This window comes from Lutra lutra, chromosome 6, assembly GCF_902655055.1.
Source record: "Lutra lutra chromosome 6, mLutLut1.2, whole genome shotgun sequence".
NCBI lineage: Eukaryota > Metazoa > Chordata > Mammalia > Carnivora > Mustelidae > Lutra > Lutra lutra.
In genome coordinates, this window is record NC_062283.1 from 96,476,499 (window position 1) to 96,499,738 (window position 23,240).

Here is a 23,240-nt window from a genome sequence, read left to right on the forward strand (position 1 = left end):
CGAAGAGTTTATCAGGCAAACTAATCATATATTTGGTACCTGAATTGGTCAATAAATTACTCATAAATCATCCAACAAGAATTACTGGGTTGAAATATTGTCCACGCCCTGCATTGAACAAAAAAGTGATACAGACATGGCCCTTACCTTCACAAGTATACACACTAATGGAGTATACAAGCGATAAGCAAATAAGCACACTAATATATATGTGATCACATATTTATCCATGTCTCACCATAAGTGCTGTGAAGGAAATAAACAAGGTGTGGTGATAGAGCTAAGTGGGGGTCACTTAATATAAGATGGTTAGGGAAGACGTCTATAAGTAAGAGACAGAGCTAAGAAGCTGAAACCTGAATGATAAATAGAAGTAAGTCTAGTAAAGATGGAGGGAAGCAAATGAGTGTGGGTTCCGAGCAAGGAAAGAACTTTCTACATTTGAAAACAGAAAGGAGTCCTAGGCAGCTGCAGAATGACTGGCAAAGTGACAAGAAGTGAAGCTGGTGTGGCAGGAAGGCAGGAGGTCACCCAGGGAGCCGTGAGACTTTTGGATTCCATCCTAAGTGTCATAGCAAACCGCTAAGGAGATCTGAGCCAGTAAGTGAGTTGATCCAATTATGTCTAAGATAATCATAATTTCTGGGTTGAGAATAGATTGAGAGAAATAAGAGTGGATGTGGGAAGACCCCCACATGGAAGACTGTAGTAGTCACGGAGAGAGAGAAAACAAAGACTTGGATTAAGGTAATGACAATGGATAGATTCAAGATAGATTAAGGAACTGTTAGATTATAGGTGAGAAGAGTAAGGAAATCAAATGGTTTCATTTTTAAAGTACGTATAAGTGTATTTAAATTAACTTTCACTGGAGACAGCTTTCTCATGTACACACGCAGATAGATGCATGTATGTGTCTGTGTATGTATATATGTGTATTTGGAATTTTCATACTTTTTTTGTCCATTCCTCTCATTTTTGTTTGTTTGTTTGTTTTGTTTTTAATTGCAGAGACATAATTACCCCTATATTAGAATGGGTTCAAGGAACAGACATATGTATAAGATACAGTTTCAGTGTTTTTACTTTCTGGTCCTTCAGAATCAAAATACCTAGCTTTAAAACCAAGTACAGCTTTCCCTTCCTTGGGGAAGACTTTCTTATTCTTCTCACTGGATTTAGATACTCTCTCCTCTTGCCTACACTTCAGCGTCATTCGTGAGGTGCAATCATTCCTTTGTGTGTCTGACTCTTCCAGAAACCTGAGTTTATCTAGTGCATGGACTCTCTTCCACTCATTTGTTTGCTCACAAGGGCCAAACTCCACCTGGCACACACGTACTGGAAGATACTGAACCACAAAGAGATCACATCCATTCTTGGGATATAATGCCTGTCTTCTGTGTTCCCTTGTGATGGTAGGAAACTGGAGATTGGAGAGTTGCTTATTTGAGTTTCTACATGTCGGCTCTCATTTCTCTGTAATGAGTTAGAGAATTGGAGGGCTGTGATTTGGCAGTCATAGACCTTGGCAAAGTGTCATTGGAAGAGCTTAATCAACAGTTCCTGTGTGGTTCATCAACTCAAAGCTCTTTGAATTAGAAGCAGCTCAGAGGAAATCTAATCCTACAAAGGATTCATTCTGCACTGCAATGTCATAGCCCAAGCTTACCTAAAACACTTGATTCCCAATATTGGGCTTCTCAGAAATAATGTTTTCTTTCTTAGTTTTTATTAGTGAAACCAAATGATTTCATACCAAAATGGGAAACTGAACCATGACACATTCTCATTTTTTAGTTAATAAAATCATATATCATGTTAATACACAGAGATAAGGAAACAGATACCACATACAGATAAGGGAAATTACAGTGGATGATTTCTACTCAGGTTCTTTGTGAAGTCTTCCTTTCGATTTCATTTTATAAGTATTTTAACCCTAGCATTCCCCTTAACTGTGTTATTTTTTGATCTCATTAAGCGCCCGTACAGTTCCCTCTTGTTAGTCTTCTTGTCAAAATATATTATGAAGATTTTATATAACAGTTGTAAAGAATTATTCACCATCAGAGCGTGTTTGCATATGTTCCAAGGATAACCATGGGAAAGTACCCGAGACCCAGTGTGTTGTGGAACTGACAAGCTGCCTTTGTGTACTGCTCTGCTTTGCAGCCTGGCATCTCTATAGCATCATGATCCTTCCAGCTGCCCACTGCTTTCAGAAAGATCTGCTAAGCCAAATAAGATCAGGATGTCAGAGCTTTAGTGGGTTACCTCTCCCAGGAGCTTTTTTTTCCCCAGTAGAAAGAGAAAAGTCACATCTTGCTAATGGCAGAATTCCAGAATTTTTCAGGTATTATTGAAGGAAGCATCTTGGGCTGGATGAGCCTTTGCCAGTACTTTTAATAGCATTGTGTGTAGGCCTTATTCCAAATACCCTGGCCGGAGGAGCAGATAAAATGCCCAGTGACATTTACTTGGTTGTGTTCTTAGTTGGCACTTCACTGACTCTGCCTTGCTCATCATCACACATAGACACAGCCTGTCACCCTTCCTTGCAGTCTCCCTGACCTGTCTGATTCATCCCTCTAGGCCATACTCACGCATCTGGTCCCCCTATGGCATGTCAAATAAGACTGTGGGCTCTGGACTCTGACTACCAGGACTTAGTCCCTTTCTCTCCTATCTACCATGTATGAATATAAATAACCTTTTCAAGCCGCAGTTTTTATCATATGATAGATAGTATGTTGTGGGTTTCACAGGGAAAAAAGAGAGAATGATGTAAAGGGTTTCTGGTGCTTAGCACACAGAGATCTAGAAATGTTAGTTAAATAAATAATAGACTCTCATAGAGTACTTATGATAAGCTAACAATTACATATATCAAATCATTTAATTCTTACGACAGCTCTAAAAGGTGGTTACTATTATTTCCAGTTTACAGATGAACCAAAGCACAGAGAAATTAATGGACTTACCTGAAGTCCCATAGCTAATAAATGGGAAGTCAGAATTTGAGCTCAGGGCTCTCTGGTTCCAGGGTTCCTGCCTTTCAACATTCTGCCATGCTTCCTCTCCTATAAACAAATACTACTACTCTAACAGTATTGGCAACACCATTGGGAAGTGCCTCTGCATAATCTGAATCCAGGTAAAATGTAGGTCAAACACCAATTGGTGTGGAATGAGCTTTCTTACCATGATGCAGAAAACCAGAGCTAGATGTACAGCCTTGTAATAGGAGACCTCAGGTATTTTCCAGTACAACACATTCTCTTTACAGATAAGGAAACTGGAACCCAGAGAAGTCCAGGACTTTGCACATGGTTGTGGACCAAGGCAGAACCAAGCCTGGTTAGGTTTCATAGGTCCAAATTGAGGGAATTTTAGTTGATTACGTTTACTTCAGGAGGCACACATGTCCTTCGGATTAAAGACAGACTTCCTCCATAGGATAATTTCCTTTTGACCCAAGGCAAAATCTATTTGACTCAGTTAAATGGAATTTTATACTAATGATGTAAAAAATATAAAAAGTGGGGTTAAATAAGAGGAAACCAAGAGGTTAGTGATAGGATTGTGTTAATTCCACTGAACGAAAGGTGGGTAAAAGTAGCTACTTGGAGGGGTAGGGTAACACCTGGATCCTGCTGAATGTCAGTCCAGTGGCACTGAACAGTAGGTCTCTATTACTTCTGGTTCACCTAATGAGCTCGTTCTGCAGGCGGCTTTGTTTTCTCATATGTTGCCTGTTTCTACAGGGCAGTGTCTTGTTCTCGACACACCTAAAAGTTGGCAAAAATAAACCTGCAGGCAAGATACATTTTAAATGGTTACACAACAATTGCTTTCTCCTCCCCTACAGTAATACACTTGTAAAAGATCAGATTGGGGAAGGAAAAAGCTGTTGAAAAAAATTTTGCTAAGCAGATGCTTACTCTGACTACTGAGAATATAAAATATGTTTTGACATGAAGATCTAGATTATGAAAGAGTGCTGATTCATATTGTTCTAGAATCACCAAATGCTCATGCTGTAGGGAAGCTTAAAGATCTAGTATGAACCTGCCTCCCAGCATGAGCAAAAAAGATGGAATGATAAACTGCTCAAGATCAGAGCTAGTTAGAAACAGTCAAGACTTCTGGCCCTTGTCCTGGAATTTTTATAGTGTAATGTCATGTAGAGGACCAAGAAGAATGTGTTCATCTGCAAATAGCAGAAAACTATCCTAATGGTGGCTTAGCAGATAAGGATTTATCTTTCTCATACAAGAAGACATCTAGGAAAAGGCAGTGCAGAGCAGAATGAAATGCAATCATGCTAACAGGTACCTGGGCTGTCTCTCTTCTGCTCCTCCAAGTTTCATGTATAGGCTTCCTTATCATCTTTCATCCATCATTTTTCCTACATGGCTGCAGTACCTCCAGGCTCAGGTCCATGCACTGGTGTAAAGACAGAAGGGCAGGGGGGTGTCTAGGTGGCTCAGTCAGTTAAGCTCTACCTTCAGCACAGGTCATGATCCCAGGTTCCTGGTATTGAGCCCTACATCAGGCTCCCTGCTTAGCAGAGAACCTGCTTCTCTCTCTCCCTCAGCCTGCCACTCTGCCTACTTTTGCTCTCTCTCTGTCAGATAAATAAATAAAAATCTTAAAAAAAAAGAAAAAAGAAAAAAGAAAAGACAGAAGGAGAAAAGGCCTAAGAAGCAGGCCAGCAATCTGACCTTTTTCAGATTTTCCCAGAGGCCTCACCGGCCTTAACTCTCCTTGTCTGGAACTGGGTCACACATCTGCATCTCTAGCCACAGAGAGTATGGGAAATTAGGTGCTTTTGGCTATGCACAGTCACCCTAGACAAAATCAAATATTTTTTAGTAAGAAGGATAGGAGAATGGATAATGCGGAGGAAATAACTAGAGCCTGAAACACAAAGTATGCTGAGATAGATAATTAAGGGCCATAGGCTTCAAAGTCAGACATATCTGAGTTCAAATTGCAGTTCTCACAGTTTTTGGCTAAGTCACTTTATGTCCTAGGCCTTAGATTCCTTCATAAATGGAAATAATTATGGCAAAATGAGTAATAAGAGTGTAGTGAAGTTAAAAGAAGATAATTAAGACATAATAAGATCTTCATAAATTTTCACGTTATACCACTGCTTTAGGATCTGGTAACATTAATATTGCTTACCCTCCCTGGGCCAAGCTTTATTCTGATTTCTTTAACTTCAGGTGGAATGTTCAAGACACCAAGACATAGAAAGTGGTTAAACAGGATTTATTCATCTTTATTCCCTATTAGAGATAATGCCCCTCCAAAAAACCAAAAACCAAAAAATGAAACAAAAGAAAAAATAATTCTCAAATCATATTTAAACATTATTCACACTGCTTCTAGTCCTTTGCTCAAATGGGAGAGACTTTAATGGGCCAGCTACTCTGACCTCAACCTGAACTAAATCATTGTATGGAGAAGAGATGGCCAGACCTTGTAGGAAATTTATAGCAGAGAGGTGTTTTGAGCCTTTTATACCTTTTGTTAGGGCAGAGACTCAGTAGGTGAGGAAATTTTTATCTCCCAAACTGAATCTCATTGAATCTTAAAGAAAAAGAGAGAGAGAGAGAGAGAAAGAGAGAGAGAATACTGCTTCTTTAATAAACTAGCTCACTTCAGGTTTTAGGATTCCAAACAGGAAACCTGCATATATTACATATGCTCTCTCAATCCAAGTATGTAGATATCTCAGGAAATGGCGTAAGGTCTATGGGCAACTTTGCTAAGAACATTAGTATTTCTAATTTTTATTTATTTATTTTTTTTTAGGTAGAAAGATTGTTATGCAGTTATTATGAGAGGTGCATTTCCCTTTCAGAAAAATTTGCCATATAACCCATAATAGCTGTGTTTATCATGATAGTCAAATGAAAACTGTATCATATGTAATTTTATTTCATGTTTTTATTAACAAAATAATATATGATTATTTTAAGTAAATTAGAAGATGAAGATACTAAAAATTAAAAAACATATATGATTCTACCATCTATAGAAAACCACTGTTGGGGCGCCTGGGTGGCTCAGTGGGTTGAGCCGCTGCCTTCGGCTCAGGTCATGATCCCAGGTCCTGGGTTCGAGCCCCACGTCGGGCTTTCTGCTCAGCAGGGAGCCTGCTTCCTCCTCTCTCTCTGCCTGCCTCTCTGCTTACTTGTGATTTCTCTCTGTCAAATAAATGAATAAAATCTTTAAAAAAAAAAAAAAAGAAAAAAGAAAACCACTGTTAATATTTTCAGGCATATTCTTTACTTTCTATCTATCTAAATATAAATACACAGTAAAATTGTTTATTTAAAATGTAAAAATTTGGGGTGCCTAAGTGGCTCAGTGGGTTAAAGCCTCATGCCTTTGGCTCAGGTCATGATCTCAGGGTCCTGGGATCGAGCCCCGCATTGAGCCCCGCATCAGGCTCTGCTCGGTGGGGAGCCTGCTTCTGCTTCTCCACATATTTGTGATCTCTCTCTCTCTGTCAAATAAATAAAATCTTAAAAAAAAAGTAAAAATTTACACTTTGCATACTATTTTAAATTTTTTTGTACTTAACAATATTACATAAATATTTTTGATGACATTGAACGTAAGTTTACATCACCTTTGGAAATGGTTGCTTGTGTTTTTAATGCAAATACACAATAATTATTTAACCTACCTCCTATTGTAGAGCATGGGTTTATTTGTTTCTGCTGTGTTTTCTAATTATGTACTATGATGAATAGCCTTATAACTGGAACTTGGTGGTCAATGAAATTAATTTCTGAAAATTAAATTTTTGAGTCAAAAATACAAATGTAATTTAAAACATTGATAATATAAATTTTCTACCAAAAAGATGGGAACAATTTATGCTACTATTGGTAGCATATGAGAGTGCTCATTTCCATGAACTCTTGACAACACTGTGTTATCATTAAAATATAAGCCTAGTTTTGTGTGTGTTTGTGTGTGTGTGTGTGTGTGTGTGTGTATTTTGGGGTACTTTTTCTGAACTTGTTGCTATATACAATTTTCCGAGTTTTGATTATATATATAATACTGGATAGGCAGGAGGAGTGGACAGATGTGATAGGGACTGCTTCTGTGAACCTGTTTCCTTCATGTGAAAACTGAAATGGAAAAATATGTCTTTTCTGCAGGAATAATGATCTCTTTTTGTATTTTTATACCACTTACATTTTTTCTTCTTTTAACTTCTTTCTCCATATCATAAAGGATTTGAGTGAGAGAAACAACAAACTGGGTTATTGCATAAAGCTTCAAAATAGATACAATGAGACATTTATGGCTGAAACTTAAAGACTCAGTGACAGAGACTCAATATAGACAAACATAGACTGTTGAATGCATTTCATAAACACCAAAAATAAAATAGGGAAGGAATTGCTTTGTGCAAGTGTGTTAGAAAAAATAAACTGGGGACAACCTGGGAACAAGGTGATCATGACTGGATAGCAAAGTACCATAGTTTAAAAAAAAAATCACGAGCTTGAGTTTTATAAATAGAACATGGAAATAAAGGAATCTAAAGCTCTTGGGTCAGTGCTAAAGCTTATGTCCAACTTTAGAGTCTACAACTTGAGAGGGATATGGATGGACAGTAAAAGTAGACACCACTCCCTGAACTTTTTTTATGTTGTGGAAACTTTGTATTCATTACCACATGATTTTATAATCATGACAAGTCTTCGAGATGCATATTATGATACCCATTTTATACAAGAGGAAACCCAATCTTAAAGAAAACACTTTAAGGCTATATAACTCCTTATTGAGGATCCAGGAGTTTAACCAGGTTGATCTGCCTCCAAAGCTCATTCTCTTGTTCACTCAGCTGTAATGTATACCTGAAAACATGGTTTAGCAAAAGGGCAAGATTACTTGGCCTCAATCTTATTGCATAGAGATGGCAGTCACTTTTTGGTTAATTTCCTTCTTCCACTTGGGTGCTGTAACTATACCTGCTCAAACTGGGATTGTTAGAGGTAGCGCTGGGAAATTGCTGGTAAAAATGATTCCCTTTTTCTTTCAAAGCTCCATGTGAGGAAGTTCCTGCACTGACTTTGCATATAAATTTCTTTACTTCCTCTAAGGCAGGTGATGACTCACTTCTGATTGACCAGACCCATAATGCTGACTGCAGGTATAGGGATGGAAACATGAGAGCCATAACAATTTTTAGGTATGAAGTGGGAGGACCAAACCAAAGGTTGCCAGGAAAGGTTAAGTAGCAGGATTATTTTTCTAGGAGAAAACTAAATTTGTGTTTCCAGAAAGACTTGAAAAAAAAAGGAAAGTTCAAACCAGCTGATATTTTTCTTCACTAAAAATGAAGAGGGAATGAATTTATATTTCATTGTAAGACATTTAGATCAAGAAGAAAGATTTCCTGATAGTGATAGTTGTTGAATATTGCAGTGGGTTTCCAGAAGGTGCTGTGAAAACAATTTTTTCATCATAATTCTTTAAAAAATGAGTTATTATCTTATTTATCCAGAAGGCAGGGTAATCAATTTTCAAGCTCTCAGACAGGGACTGTCTCACAACCCAAGGGATTTCATTATCCCAGAGCCTTAGACTACTATGGAATACCAAGGAAGGTATGTAATGTATGTAAGTGTGAAATAAAGCAGGGATTAAGGAAGTCTAGACCATAATACTGGTGGAGATTTCAAAGCAAAAGCATTTCTTCATTAAGGAGAGTGAAGAAATATCTATATGTTTTCCCTGTATGAGTGTTTTCTTCATATAACTGATAAAAATATATAGGGATGAACGATGTTGAATGTATTTGTTTGACCAGGATAATTTGTGAAGATGTAATAACAGGGCTTGATCTTGGTTCAACATGATGGCTGAAATGTTATTATAGCCACCAAATGGAGCTCAGATTGTTTCTTGAATATAATCCCAGTATTTTAACAGTAGAAGAAAAAATGATCAATATAAGGACTAGTCTTCCTTGGCTATTTTTTGCTATGGTGGCAGTTCATACAGGTGATTATGAAATCTAAGACAATTTTATTCCATAGCTTGCTTGCTCAATGAAACTTAGTTACAAAACCACTACAAATCAATCTTTTATGAATGAATGTCTATTGATTTGCTTGGATAATAGTCATATATAACTTATTTAAAATCACATGTAGCTGGGGCTCCTGGGTGGCTCAGTGGGTTAAAGCCTCTGCCTTCGCCTCAGGTCATGATCCCAGGGTCCTGGGATCAAGCCCCACATCAGGCTCTCTGCTCCGCGGGGAGCCTGCTTTCTCCTCTCTCTCTCTCTGCCTGCCTCTCTGCCTGTGATCTCTGTCAAATAAATAAATAAAATCTTAAAAAATAAAATAAAATAAAATCACATGTAGCTTAGGAAATTCAGAGTTATAGCCACTATTTTTCTCTCGAGATAGTTCTGTTTTTTACTACTGTTCTCTGTACCTTTTTAAACTTTGCTCTGTATAGATAATAATATCTTGTTCTATTATGTTTAAGTTTTTTTTTTTTTTAATTAATTTTCAAGAGATGCCTGGGTGACTCAGTGGGTTAAGTGTCTACTTTTGGCTCAGGTCATGATCCCAGGTCCTGGAATTGAGTCCCACATTGGGCTCCCTGCTCAGTGGAGATCCTGCCTCTCCCTCTGCCTGCTACTCCCTCTGCTTGTGCTCTCTCACTCTCTGACAAATAAATAAATAAATTCTTTTTAAAAATTAATTTTCAAACAATGGGAATTTCTTTGTAAACCCCGTGTTCTCTCTCATAAATTTCCCCGTAAGTTTTGTTTGGAAGCTTAATTTTATAGAAAATCTTGATTTACTCTGTAATTTATTTTGTCACATAAGATAGAAATAAAGATTTTTCAACATATTTTATTATTATATTTTAGGGGCTTTGTGATGCCACTCTTCCCTTTCTCTCTCATGCTTTAGGTTTTAGGCAACATTGTAACAGTGATAAAGTCTGTTATAAAATCTGTTACAACACAGCAACATACAGCACATTTCCATGTTGCAAATCTTGTAGTGGTATGCCAGATGCTTCACTAGGGATCTGTTATATAGTGTGTCCTTCTATAAACCATGAACCTTCTGCTCCAATGGGAATTCTTACTCCTTGGCTCTAAAAATCTTTTTTTGTGGGTTCTCTTTTGCTCCCCTTCACTCTGAATGCCAATGTAAGCTCTTGCTTGCATTCTTCAAAGTCCAGTTGCCTTCCTGTGTTTCAAAGAGGCATTCTCTGATCATCTCTGCTTTCTTATTCTGTAACTTCATATTATGGTGTTTTCATTCCTCATGTAGCATTTTATAACTGATTATCGTTGCTGTGCTTGGGTCATGCTCTCACTAGTATACATAAGTCCATGAAGGAACAGTACGAAATGGTGATAAGCAAAAGCTTCTGAGTTAGATGTTAAATCCTAGGTCCACCATTCTATGACCTTGGGCAAGTTACTTAACCTGTTAGAGCCTCTAGGCTTCATCTGTAAAAGGGGAGTTAAAACCTTTATATGGAGTTGTGATGTATTAATGATGTGCTAAGGTGCATAGCACAGTGCCAGACACAAAGTAAATATTTATCAAATTGAAGGCAGAGCCCATGTCTGATATTTCTTGGCAGCTCTGTATAAGTGCAGAGCCAGGATGTTTTTCAAGTTGAGAACTCAATAAACTATTTGCTAATTGAATGAAAATATGCAGGTTTCTATCAAGTCTGAGTGTTTACAATTACATGGCCCTTTTATTTTTTTGAGAGTTTTGTTAAGAGTCAGTTTTTTTATACATTCACAGCTTCCTTCAGGGTTGCATGCAGAAGTACCTAAATAAATTCTTCAGTGTCAGGAAAGGCAAGAGGAGGCCTACACAGCAGAATGGAAGGGGGCAGGGAGGCAGAGGGTGGACTCAGTGCTGAGTATTTTAGTTTCAGTCTGGCATTGTATGCTCATGACCTGGAAGAGGGGCAAAGAGTGCCTGTGCCCTAATTTTCTATTTGTGGAAAATCTTTTTATATTTTAAGACCCAGAATAAATGTACCCACCCAACTGTATTGAGGTACAACTAACAAAATTGTATATATTTAAGATGTACTGTGTGAAAGGATTTCCACTATCAATTTAATTCACACAGCCATTATCTCACATAGTCAGGTGTGTGAGCACGCAGTAAGAATGTTTCATATCTATTCTCTTAGCAAATTTCAAGTATATAATATATATCATTAACTATGTATTATTATACATAATAACATATAGTCAACATGCTGTACATTAGATCCCCAGGGCTTATTCATCTTGTAACTGAAATTTTGTATCCTTTGACCAATATCTTCTCATCTTTTTGAATCTTCAACCCCTGGTAACCAACATTCTACTCTCTGGTTCTATGAGTTTGACTCCCTTAGATACCACACATAAGTAAGATCCTGCAGTATTTGTATTTCTATATTTGGCTTATTTCACCAATCGTGATAATGTCGTCCAGGTTTATCCATGTTGTTGCAAATGGTAGGATTTCCTTCTTTTTTGTGGCTAATATTCTATCGTATATGTAGACCACATTTTCTTTATATGTTCATCCCACTGATGAATACTTAGGTTGTTTTCATATCTTGACTATTGTGAATAATGCTGCCATGAACATGAGAGTGAAGATATCTCCTTGAAATACTGATTTTGCTTCCTTTAAATATATGTGTATTGTGTAATGCATCTGTTGGATCTTATGGTAGTTCTATTTAAATTTTTTTTTTATTAAAGATTTTTATTTATTTATTTGACAGAGAGAGATCACAAGTAGACGGAGAGGCAGGCAGAGAGAGAGAGAGGGAAACAGGCTCCCTGCTGAGCAGAGAGCCCGATGCGGGACTCGATCCCAGGACCTGAGCCGAAGGCAGTGGCTTAACCCACTGAGCCACCCAGGTGCCCCTCTATTTAAATTTTTTATTTTTAAGAACCTCATACTCTTTTCCATAATGGTTGTACCAAGTTGTGTTCCCACCAACAGTGTACAGGGATTACTTTTTCTCTATAACCTTTCCAACAAGTGGCATGTCTCTAGGCAGCTTTTCCTGAATCCTAACCCATAGCACCTTTATTAGATACTTAAAGTTGTCCATGTCATGTCATTAGTTCTGTTGCTACAAATGAAAGTAACATGATTTTAAACTTCCTGGTGGCAATTTTCTTCCCATTTTTTATGTTTTTTTTTTTTTTTTTCTTTTTCTAGCACTGTTAACAATATGACGAGTACAATAAGGCTCTTCTACGTATCAAATAAGAAAATGTTTATGCATGTAATTTTTAAATTATAAAGATTTATAAAGGTACAAGTTATTGTTGTTCTTCCTATATTAGAACTGCTCTTGTAGATATTTATGTGCTACTATGGTCTTTTAGGCATCATGAGAAAAATGGGCAATTGAAACATGGCCCAATGTATGATATTCAGCTATCAATTTCTATAACAAAGAGTTGCTATCCAAATAAGAAAATATGAACACAGAAAAGGGGCCAAATATTTCATGAAATCAATTGACCTATACAGACATTTTTATTATGAAAACATACACATTTAATTGACTTAACTATTAAGAAAAATCAGCAGTAACCTAGGACTCTAGTCATTTAAAACTGCTCTAGTTCTAACACAAATAAGCTTCTTGCTCATTGGTGAGCCATCACTCTTGTATGGTTCAGTTTCCTCGTCTGTAACCTGAGATGTTTGGACAGAGTATATTTAAGGCCTTTACTAGATTTATAAAAAAGATTTTCTTATTTGAATGAATAGACCATTGTTGCTCAGTTAGTCTGCATATATTTTTATAAGGAAGTAGAATAGTTTTCTGTGATTGAAATCCAAGGATGGCACTTTAGCAATAAAGTTACTGCCCTTATAACACCATCTTCTGATAGACTGATAGTGCCTTTGCTAAGAGAGCTGGCTAGTGATGTCTGTATACCTTGAAGATTCTTGAACATGCATTTACTATGAGAAAGTAGCATCTGATGTCCTTCTCAAACCCTCTTCTGCAGACAGATGAGCATCCACTTGTCAGCTGCAGTTTTCTCCTTTTATAATCAGTCACAGCTTCTTGTCTGAGCCATGATGTGTTTCCAAAGTCTATGGAGCTGAGGATTTTGTGACACATTAATGCTTCCATTTGGGCTTCACTTGACTGGACTAGGCCACTAAAGGTGGATAAATTAAAAGGCAAATACATTAACTGATAATTTAATCTTATGAAAAAGGAAATGAGAAAGCTTTCTTTTCAACAATATAGGAAAATCTTACTTGGTTTCATTACAGTGCCCACAAGACTTTTATAGATGTCTAGATTTAAGTCCTGGGGGACCTAGGTGGCTCAGTCAGTTAAGCATCTGCTTTAGCTCTGGTCATGATCTCAGGGTCCTAGGACATAGCCGTACATTGGGCTCTCTGTTCAACAGGGAGACTGCTTGTCCTTCTGCCTGTTCCCACCCTTCGTGCTCTCTCTCAAATAAAAAACAAAACTAAACTAAACAAAACTAAAGTAAACTAAACTAAACTAAAAAAGAAGATTTAGGTCCTAAGTCCTTTTTTGGGTAGATAATAGCATTCTTTTACAATTATTTTGACTTAACTATTACTGTACATATTATATACTGTATATATTATATACTGATATTTACCTCAAAAATTTTGAAAAGTACTCTCACATTGTCTACTAAAAGTTTGAACAGCTATCATGAAAAGTAAGTGTATTTGTGTCTTGCCAGTATTAAATATTATTAATCTTTGTAATTCTGGCACTATGATAGGTGAAAAAAACTATTTGGTTTTAATGGCACTCTTTTGATAATGATATTCAGTAATTTTTAAATTTCTTACTCCCACTTTTACTTATTTTGTTTAAATTGCTTATTGATAACCTTTTCTCCTTTATTGTGCTGTTAAAACAAATGCACTTTTACTGTACATTCAGTGTTTAGAACTATTCTAAGGTTTAAGGATACATCATTGGATAAGTCATAAAAAGATGTTCTCATGGAGCTTATATTCTAGGGGGAAGAGAAAAATTAACAAGAAAAAGTGTCAGACATATGTTCTAAGATAAAATCAAGGGATATGATCAGGATCTGCTCGGGGGTTACTTTAAGCAAACTGATCAGGAAATATTTTTCACAAAGGGTGATATTTATATTGAGACTAGACTGACAAGAACATCTGTAGAGGATCATCTTTTCAGGTGATACAAACAGCTAATATAGAGGCATAAATGAGTTAAGTAGTTTATGAGTAGAAAGACAGCTATGGGTCTAGAGAAGGTGGGGGGAGAAAACGTGGGCAGAGATGAGGTTGGGGAAGTTGGAAGGCTCAGTCCACATTAAGGCTGATAATTCAGGGGAAGGAGTTTTGGTATCATTCCAAGTTTGATGGGAAGTGATTGAAGCTTTTTGAAGAGGAGCGATATATTCTGATTTCCATCCTAACTGGTCACTCTGTTATGTGTGGAATGAGTGGAAGCAGGGAGAACAATCAGGGGGTAGGGGAATTCTCTCGGCAAGAACTGATAGTTACTTGGAATAGAGGATGCTGTTGATGGCCTGCTCAGAGAACCTGTCTGCCCTGTGCGCCACCCTCGCAGCTACTGTGAAAGTAGGCTTTTATAGATCTCAGCTGACCCCTTCCTGGGAGGCTACCTCCCCTGCTTTCTTATGGACCTTAGCCAATGACTTATTGACTAGCAGATTTTATTGCCTAAAGGTGGGGTTAACTGTGCTGCAGTTTGTGCTGTAGCAGTTCCTTATGGAATCAGGCTAAAGCTAAATAATCACTAGCTGAGATGACATTCCTACTTAGCATTCCCCACCTGTCCTTCACAGATTCTCTTGCTCCGCTTCTCAACAAATAACTTGTACAAGAATCTTCATCTCAGCTCTGTTTTTAGGAAACCTTACCCAAGACACTTGGTTTAGGATGGCAGAGGTTGAAATGGAATAGACTGGTTTAGAAATGTTTGAGAGCTAGAGTCTGTGGAATGAGAGAAACTTTGTTACTGAGCAATGTGGTGGGTAATGGCATTATTTACTAACCACAGATGTCTGGAAAGAGCAGGTTTGCAAGACGGAGAGGGAAAAAATTCAGTTTCAGGTATGTTAAGTTTGAGATGTCTATAAATGGATATATTAAGGAGGCAATCGAATATTCTAATCTTTTGCTCCAAAGGCCAATCTAGTCCGAAGACCAGTATTTGGGATTCAACTGTAATATTCAAATGGTGTTTGAAGGAATGTACCTGAACGAGTGTACTTAAGGTGAGAGTAGAGATGGAAGAAGAGATCAGGTTATGGCATAAAAATATTCAAGGTTGAGAAGAGGAGGAAAAATCTAGCACATACCTTGAGGAGTAGTCAGTGAGTGGTGACTAAACTATGAGAAGGTGTGTCACAGAGACTTAAGAGTATGAAGTGTTTCAAGGGGGCTGTGATCAGCTATTGAGTGCAACTGAGCAGTTAATGAAGATGAAGACAGAGAACATATCATGAAATAAGCAACAGGGAAATTTTTGGTGATCTTGACAGGAGAAAAGTTTGACAGGAAAAGTTTCTGAGGTAATGGGAAGAGTGGTAAAGGAGAGAATGGGAGATGATGAAGCTAACACATTGACCTAGGCATTTATTATTGTTATGAATAGGACTAGCGAATGAGGTAGTAACTTAAGTGGGGAAAAGAGTGCAAAGGTTTTTATTTCTTATTTTTCATTAACACTGTTAGAAGGAAAAAAAACTGATTTTCACAAAAGAGAGGGGACAATTGCAAGAGAAAGTTCTTGAATAGACAAAAAGCAATGAGTCCTAGTGTTTATGAGTAGGAGTTGGCTTTATCCTGAGGTGGAAACACTTCAAATTTACAACAGGAGGAATGCCAGAGAAATAAGTGCCGACAAAGAAAGCTTTGTAGATGTGGTGTATGGCTAAGTTAGTTTGTGTCTGATTATTACTGTGTCTTTATTGAAATATGAAATGAGGATCCCAGCTGAGATGAAGGTCAGGGATGGGATCAGTAATTTGGAGTTAGGGAAGAGTAAGGATGAAATAATCATGTTAGAGTATTTTATTTATGGAGGAGATGTAGTATTATTTCCTTACACTATTGAATGCCCCTTTTGGCAGAATGCTCATGAATTTTTAATAAAACCAGTCATCAAGATTCTTAGTTTTTTCTAGACATACTCAGGTCCTCAGGAGTAGGTGTGGAATAGGTAAATGGTTGGGTTTAACTAGCAGTTGGGTTTTGTCAGGGATGCAGAAGGCAGTTAAAGAATTTGTAAGAGAGTGATTATGCAGACAGGCTGTGAGATATGAGCTGGGCTAAGAGGCAAATGAGAGGGAGGATGGAAAGATAGATGGGTTGGTGAATGGATTTGAAGTTGTGATAAGGTTGAAGAAATGTTGAAGTGGGGGGGTAGTAGAATATATGAGCTTGAAAGACAAGAGGGAATAAAGAGACTGGGATGTTTGATATCCACATTCAGATATTAGAAACATTTAGAAGTAGGTGGATTATAGGAAGAATCATTGGTTGGAGGGGGGTTGAGAATCTTGGAGGACATGGTGTTGGATCATTTACACAGGTGTCAAAATCCCCAAATTTGGGGAAAGGAATAGAGTATAGAGGACACTAAGATGGGGGCTAAAGTCATCAGTGAAATAGAGAAAAGGGAAACTGGCATAATCTGATATTTGCTTTATTTCATTGATTCCTATGAGTTCTTAGTTTTTTAAACTATATATTATTGTAAGAATGATATTAAAAACCAGAACATAAAGCCAAAATCTCCCGTAATTTTGTCACCTCATCAGAGGATGGTGGATTTGGACTAAAACATGTAGCGGCTTCTTGTCTGCTTATTCTGGCCGGTCCAGGTGTTCCATTTGTTTAGCCTACCCTTCATGAAGTATATAGCAGTGTTTGCTACCATGGTGAGTGTCTGTCTCTTAGCTGGCAGCCAGCAGGAGTGAGCCCTCAAATGGAGAGGCCTTCTCATTATGCTGGTTGACCTCCTACCCCCACTGTGCTGATCTCTCCCATGTTGCTAAAATCTGTGACAACCCTTACTGATCACTGTTGTAAAATAAGGCAGTAACCCTTCATTCTCAAAACTTGTTTCAAGTTTGTTTGCTGTGGTTAGATAGTTTCTCATTATTTTCTCAGTGTTGGTGAATTGATTGCATTTGATGACTCTCTTGAATCCATCCATATCTCCCGTCAGTTCCAGTTATATTTACAAATTACTTGGCAAGTGTGTCCTTTCCATTCCTTGTGACTAATGAGTCTTTATTCCAGCTTGTAAGTGCTGCACTGCCCAGGTTGTCTTGAACATCTGCTGATTGTTTCTGGACAGGGAATTATGGGGAGAGCGGAATGGATGCTTTCAAAGAGCTGGCTGCCCAGGAAGGCCTGTGTATCGCCCATTCAGACAAAATCTACAGCAATGCTGGGGAAAAGAGCTTTGACCGACTCCTGCGCAAGCTCCGGGAGAGGCTTCCTAAGGCCAGAGTGGTGGTCTGCTTCTGCGAAGGTATGACGGTCCGAGGCCTCCTGAGTGCCATGAGGCGCCTGGGCGTCGTGGGAGAGTTCTCACTCATTGGAAGGTAAATTTCAATCAACCTCTCTCTCTCTCGCTCTCTCTCTCTCTCTCTCTCTCTCACACACACACACACACACACATACACACACCACACCTTGGCTCACATATGCTTGCTCTCACAAATCTGGATTTCCTGACTCCAGTGAGAGTGAGATGTGTTCTGCTAGGCTGAACCTTAACTCTGGATCATGGAGAGTGGGGCCATCATCATTTTTCTGCAAGACAAGAACAGGGTAGTTGATGACAAGATGATGAGACTATTTCAGAGAAAGGTGGGAAGTTATTGCCAGAATGTTTTGTTCTAAAGAATTATTCTTTTTATGTGCTTCTGGCCCCTTTCAACCCTCCAGCCCCCAAACCACACACATACTTATGTCTTCACACTTCCTAAACATAAGAATCTTAATGGAGTATTGGTGGATGGAGGGTAGCAGTGAAGATGGAAATATATATTAAGACACAAAATTTAAAAGGCTGGTTAAATGTAAGTGAAAATATACAGCGGAACTGTGGAACTTGATAATGTGCTCTTTACATGCATGGGATGGCTGAGTGATGCTTTCCGCATGTGACCCCTGAAATAGCCGCTGGTGGCTTCTAAAATCTCTGCTCTTCTTTCTAGATCAAATGTACTTGTGTGGGAATAGATTTTCAGTATCATTGGTTTTTAATGTAACAGGTATCTTGTTTAATTTGCCTGCTTATAATATTACGCAAAGAAACTGCTAAATTTTTCCAAGGAACCTACTGAGTTTACCTAAATGAAAGCCTCCACTGATCCCTGACTTAGTCACACTCATTTTCCAGATTGTTTTTTCTCTTTCTATCTCCTCTATTGGCTAGAATAAAATCTAAATCTCACCTGTTGAAATACCTCAAACACTAGCCCTCTTCTCTATGAAGCTGAGTAGTAATGGTATGGACATCCTCTCCAGACCTTTCCCTCTGTCCTTGAACTTGTGGTAATGATTGCAATAGTAGTAACCACTGATCTCATCATCATGTGAAATTAGAGGTACAGGACACTTCAAAGACTTTAGAGAAGAAGGTAGGATATACAACTAAATAAAAAAGTACTCTCTCATGAGGAGAGATGGAATTAAGATCAAAATATAATTCAAGATTAAGAAAATTTTTGAATTTAAGTATAATTGGCACACTGTCACAAAATGTCATTTTGGCTTCTTCAACATGATGCAGCTGTGTAAAGCCACTTAAGAAAACAAGTCTTCAAAACAAGTATTTAAAAAAGGAATATTATTTCCTTTATGACTGAAAAGGAGGTAAGCAGCCTTGTTGAAATGTTATGCAGAATAAGGTTGGTAATATATGTATCAGAACAGGTGGCCTACAGATATTCAGTCCTTTTTATTAATTTTGTAAAATTACTGATTTTATGAAGGGCACTTATTTTAAAAATATTTTCATGTTTACCATTTTCAAGAGAACAGTTGCTTATTTTTTTCAGAATTCATTCTCTTTAATATCCGTAAAGACACTATCTACTTGGATTCTGAAGATCTTAAAGAGATGTGGCAAATATGTGGACTTTGGGATTTACAGACAGCCTAATTGTGAAATATAATTATACAAATGTTGCAGTGAGTAATTGGAGTATAAAGGATTCATTCCATCATCATTATTTAAAAGCTAAACAAAGATGGCAATATAAACTTACCTCTCTGGTTCTTGCTTACCTGCAATATAACTGAACTCATGCAAGTATTTCTGAGTCTCATGCATGTTTGCTCATGAAGAGGTCAGCTACATGTGATATCTACCTCTTCTATTCATCTCTTTCTCTGCCCTACTTCTGCTGGGTCCTACTGATACATTCTAGGTAACTGTCATGAGAGTGAACACCTGAACTTCTGAGGATGCTGTTCCCTGTACCAGGGGTTATTGCCAGTGACTCATGGAGCCCTTGAAATGCCAAAGCTGTGCCACACTTGCTGCTTCTCTGCCTTTCTGGACTGTATTCTTCAAGGGTCTATCAGAGTGGTATTGACTGTTGCTCTCATATCTTAGAGGATTAGGGGGAAAATGGCCTTTTCTCATTCTTGGTTCATAGTTATCTCCCTTCCCTAGGAGAGATATCAGTTCAGATATGAGTCTGTAGAGAGCTGAACAGGGAACCAAGCCAAGTAGTAACACTATACCATACCTAGAATTAGCTTTCCCTTCAGATGTTTGATTCTCCCACTTTCTGAGGGATAAATTCTACCCCAAACTCTCCTGTCACTCATGGCAATGGACATTTGGTGGGCCTGATTCTCTCATTTCTGCAGGCATGTTCAGAAGGGTTATAGTTTAACATCAAGTTGCAACTTCTAGCTGCATATTCAGCATATATCCCTCCTACTTGAAGGGGTTTCATTTACTAAATGATGATACTCTTTTGAGGTCAGGAGCCATTGTTTGGTTTCTTTCATAGCACGTGGTCTGTTTCTGGCTGCTGCCAGATTTACAAGAGGACATTGTGGAGATGGTGATGGACCTCTTTTCATAGAGGTGAAGATAAGTAAGTCATGGTTTAGATTGCAGCAAAAGATACTTAATTTTAAAAAAATTAGAACTTCCTGAATGAAGATTTATAGTCCCTTGCCCCCACGACTACTCTTTTCTCTCATACTTCACAGGAACATAAGAGGAAATGTTGTTGGTGGCACCATTCAAACATATCCAGACTTTGACAACTTACTGCTGTTCTTGTCACGGCCAGCCTGGTCCAAGGCAGATTCATCACTCACGTGGGTTATTGCAATATCCTCCTAATTGACCCTTGCCACATCCCCATCATCTATTCTTAAGGCCAAGTGATCTTTTAAAATTTAAGTCAGGTAATTTAAATCTTTTAAAATTTAAGTCACTCTTTATGTGCTTAATACCTCAAAATGTCTTCCCATTTTTTTCATAATGAAGTCTTACCATGGCCTTAAAATCCCGCCTCTGTTGTTGGGGCTAAGTTTTTCATAATGGCATAATAAACTATGATAACAGAAATAGAAATTTTAAGTAGGAATTTTCAAACATAATACAAACATTCTATATTTAATGAATATAGGATAATGGAAAAACAAAACAAAAAGTTATATGGGCTGAGATTTCTAGCTCTGCCACAAAGTAATCATGTGATCTTGCTTAAGTCACTTTTTGTCCTGAGTCTTTTTTTTTTTTCCAAAAATAACAGCCAATCACCTATTAAGACCATATGACAAAACTGTTATCAACATGAACATATTTATAGATTCATTTTTCTAAAGTTATTCATGAATTTATGTTAATCTATTTAGATTTTCTTACTCACCACTTTATTAAAACCAGGAGAATTTGTTGAATACAGCTGGTCAGTATTAGTGTCTTAATGTGGCCATGGAATGTAGCCAGCAGGCCCATAGGAAAATCAAACCTTAGACTTTGAGCAAATTGGCAGAACATTGTAACAATGTAAGTTAACTAACCACAAGTTAATCACTATGCAAAAAGTAAGTTCCATCTTCGTTCTATGAAAATGCTTCTTTTGACCTGATTCTCAGAATTGTGCTCACCATATCTATAATTATAATTTTAATATATAGGATGGAGGATGGTGATGATGATGAAGACATTCATTTGGTCCTTACTATATGCCAGACGCTGTTCTAAGCACTTGTATACTTTAACTTATCGTAACAGTATGATGAGAAAGTGCTAATACTATTCCCACTTTGATGTACAGAGAAGTAAACTTGTCAAAAGTGCTGTAAAGCCAGAGATGGGATTTGAACCTAGCAGTTTGGCTTCAGAATTCATGGTCTTTATCTTGAAGTTATACTATGTCAAGCTGTGATTGTTTTATTTAAGAGATATTAACATTACCCATAGTTACCTTTCAGTTTGCTCTCTCTTCTAGAGATCTTATTGTTTAGATTCACCTTCTTTGGGAAAATCAACTGAAGTATCTCTGTAAAAAAGTTTTACATTTGTAATTATTCTCTACTTCTTTGAATCCCTTTTTTCTCCTAATATTAAGTGTTTTGCGTGATAATTCAATAAAGGGACCATTTGTTTCAAGTTGATTATTTTTCATCATAACATGAGACTCCATAGTTTTATCCACCCTGTTTTCCTCATCTTAGGAAGCCCTTACAGCAGGTTTATATTCTATCTTCTTAGGAGCCTTTGGTTAAATATCTTGGGTATGCCATATTTAACTGTATATTTCCTAGCCCCCTTTATTTGGATTATGAGCTCATCTTTTAATTTCTCCACTATACAAAAGAAATATCCAATAAAGACCATGAAGTCAATAACCTCTCATTTTGCCCCCTCTCCCTACTATATCCTGGCCAATTAAACTTTAAATATAGGGTCCTTACATATCAAATGCCTATCCCTTATTGGTGTGTGCTGTTTTATCTATCATCTCTCCCAACTCTTATCTTCTAACCCACTAGACCCACTTTCCATTATCTGTCACTGCAGAGAAATTCCTTCTAAAACTCGATCCACGAAAACACTGACACCATGGTTTTTGAGTTGAAAGTGCAACAAACAACATTAAGCATGTATTTTTTTTTTTTTTTTTTTTTAATGGCTGAAAAGGAGCAATTGCTTTTTCTGGAAAGAAGGCTACTGTAATTTTATTTATTTTTTATTTTTAATAATTTTTTATTATGTTATGTTAGTCACTAAATAGTACATCATTAGTTTTTGATGTAGTGTTCCATGATTCATTGTTTGTGTATAACACCCAGTTCTCCATGTAATACATGCCCTTCTTCTTCTTTTTTTTTTAAATTTTTAAAATTTTTTAAATTTATTTATTTAACACAGAGAGAGAGATCACAAGAAGGCAGAGAGGCAGGCAGGGAGAGAGGAGGAGAAAGCAGGCTCCCTGCTGAGCAGAGAGCCTGATGCGGGGCTCGATCCCAGGACCCTGAGATCACGACCTGAGCCGAAGGCAGAGGGTTAACCCACTGAGCCACCCAGGCGCCCCAATACATGCCCTTCTTAATACCCATCACTGGGCTCACCCATCGCCTCACCCCCTCCCCTTTAAAACCCTCTGATTGATTCCCAGAGTCCATAGTCTCTCATGGTTCATCTCCTCCTGTGATTTCCCCCTCTTCATTTTCCCCTTCCTTCTCCTAATGTCCTCCATGCTATTCCTTATGTCCCATAGATAAGTGAAAGCATATGGTCATTGTCTTTCTCTGTTTGACTCATTTCACTTAGCATAATCTCCTCCAGTTCCATCCATGTTGATGCAAATGTTGGGTATTTATCCTTTCTGATAGCTGGGTAATATTCCATTGTATATATGGACCACATCTTCTTTATCCATTCATCTGTTGAAGGGCATCTCGGCTCCTTCCACAGTTGGGCTGTTGTGGACATTGCTGCTATGAACATTGGGGTGCATATGGCCCTTATTTTCACTACATCTGTATCTTTAGGGTAAATACCCAGTAGTGCAATTGCCTGGTCATAGGGTAGCTCTCTTTTTAACTTTTTAAGGAACATCCACACTGTTTTCCAAAGTGGCTATACCAACTTGCATTCTCACCAACCAGTGTAAGAGGCTTCCC

At 37.7% G+C, this 23,240-nt stretch overlaps 1 protein-coding gene across 4 annotated transcripts in view; it reads left to right on the forward strand.

The window, feature by feature from the left end:
* GRM1 (glutamate metabotropic receptor 1) overlaps positions 1 to 23,240 on the forward strand; it is a 429,394-nt gene that overhangs the window by 115,140 nt on the left and 291,014 nt on the right. For all 4 annotated transcript variants that reach the window (XM_047735126.1, XM_047735127.1, XM_047735125.1 and 1 more), the window contains exon 3: positions 17,425 to 17,674. In XM_047735126.1, coding sequence (XP_047591082.1) covers positions 17,425 to 17,674 — 250 coding nt within the window. The remainder of the gene's footprint in view (positions 1 to 17,424; positions 17,675 to 23,240) is intronic.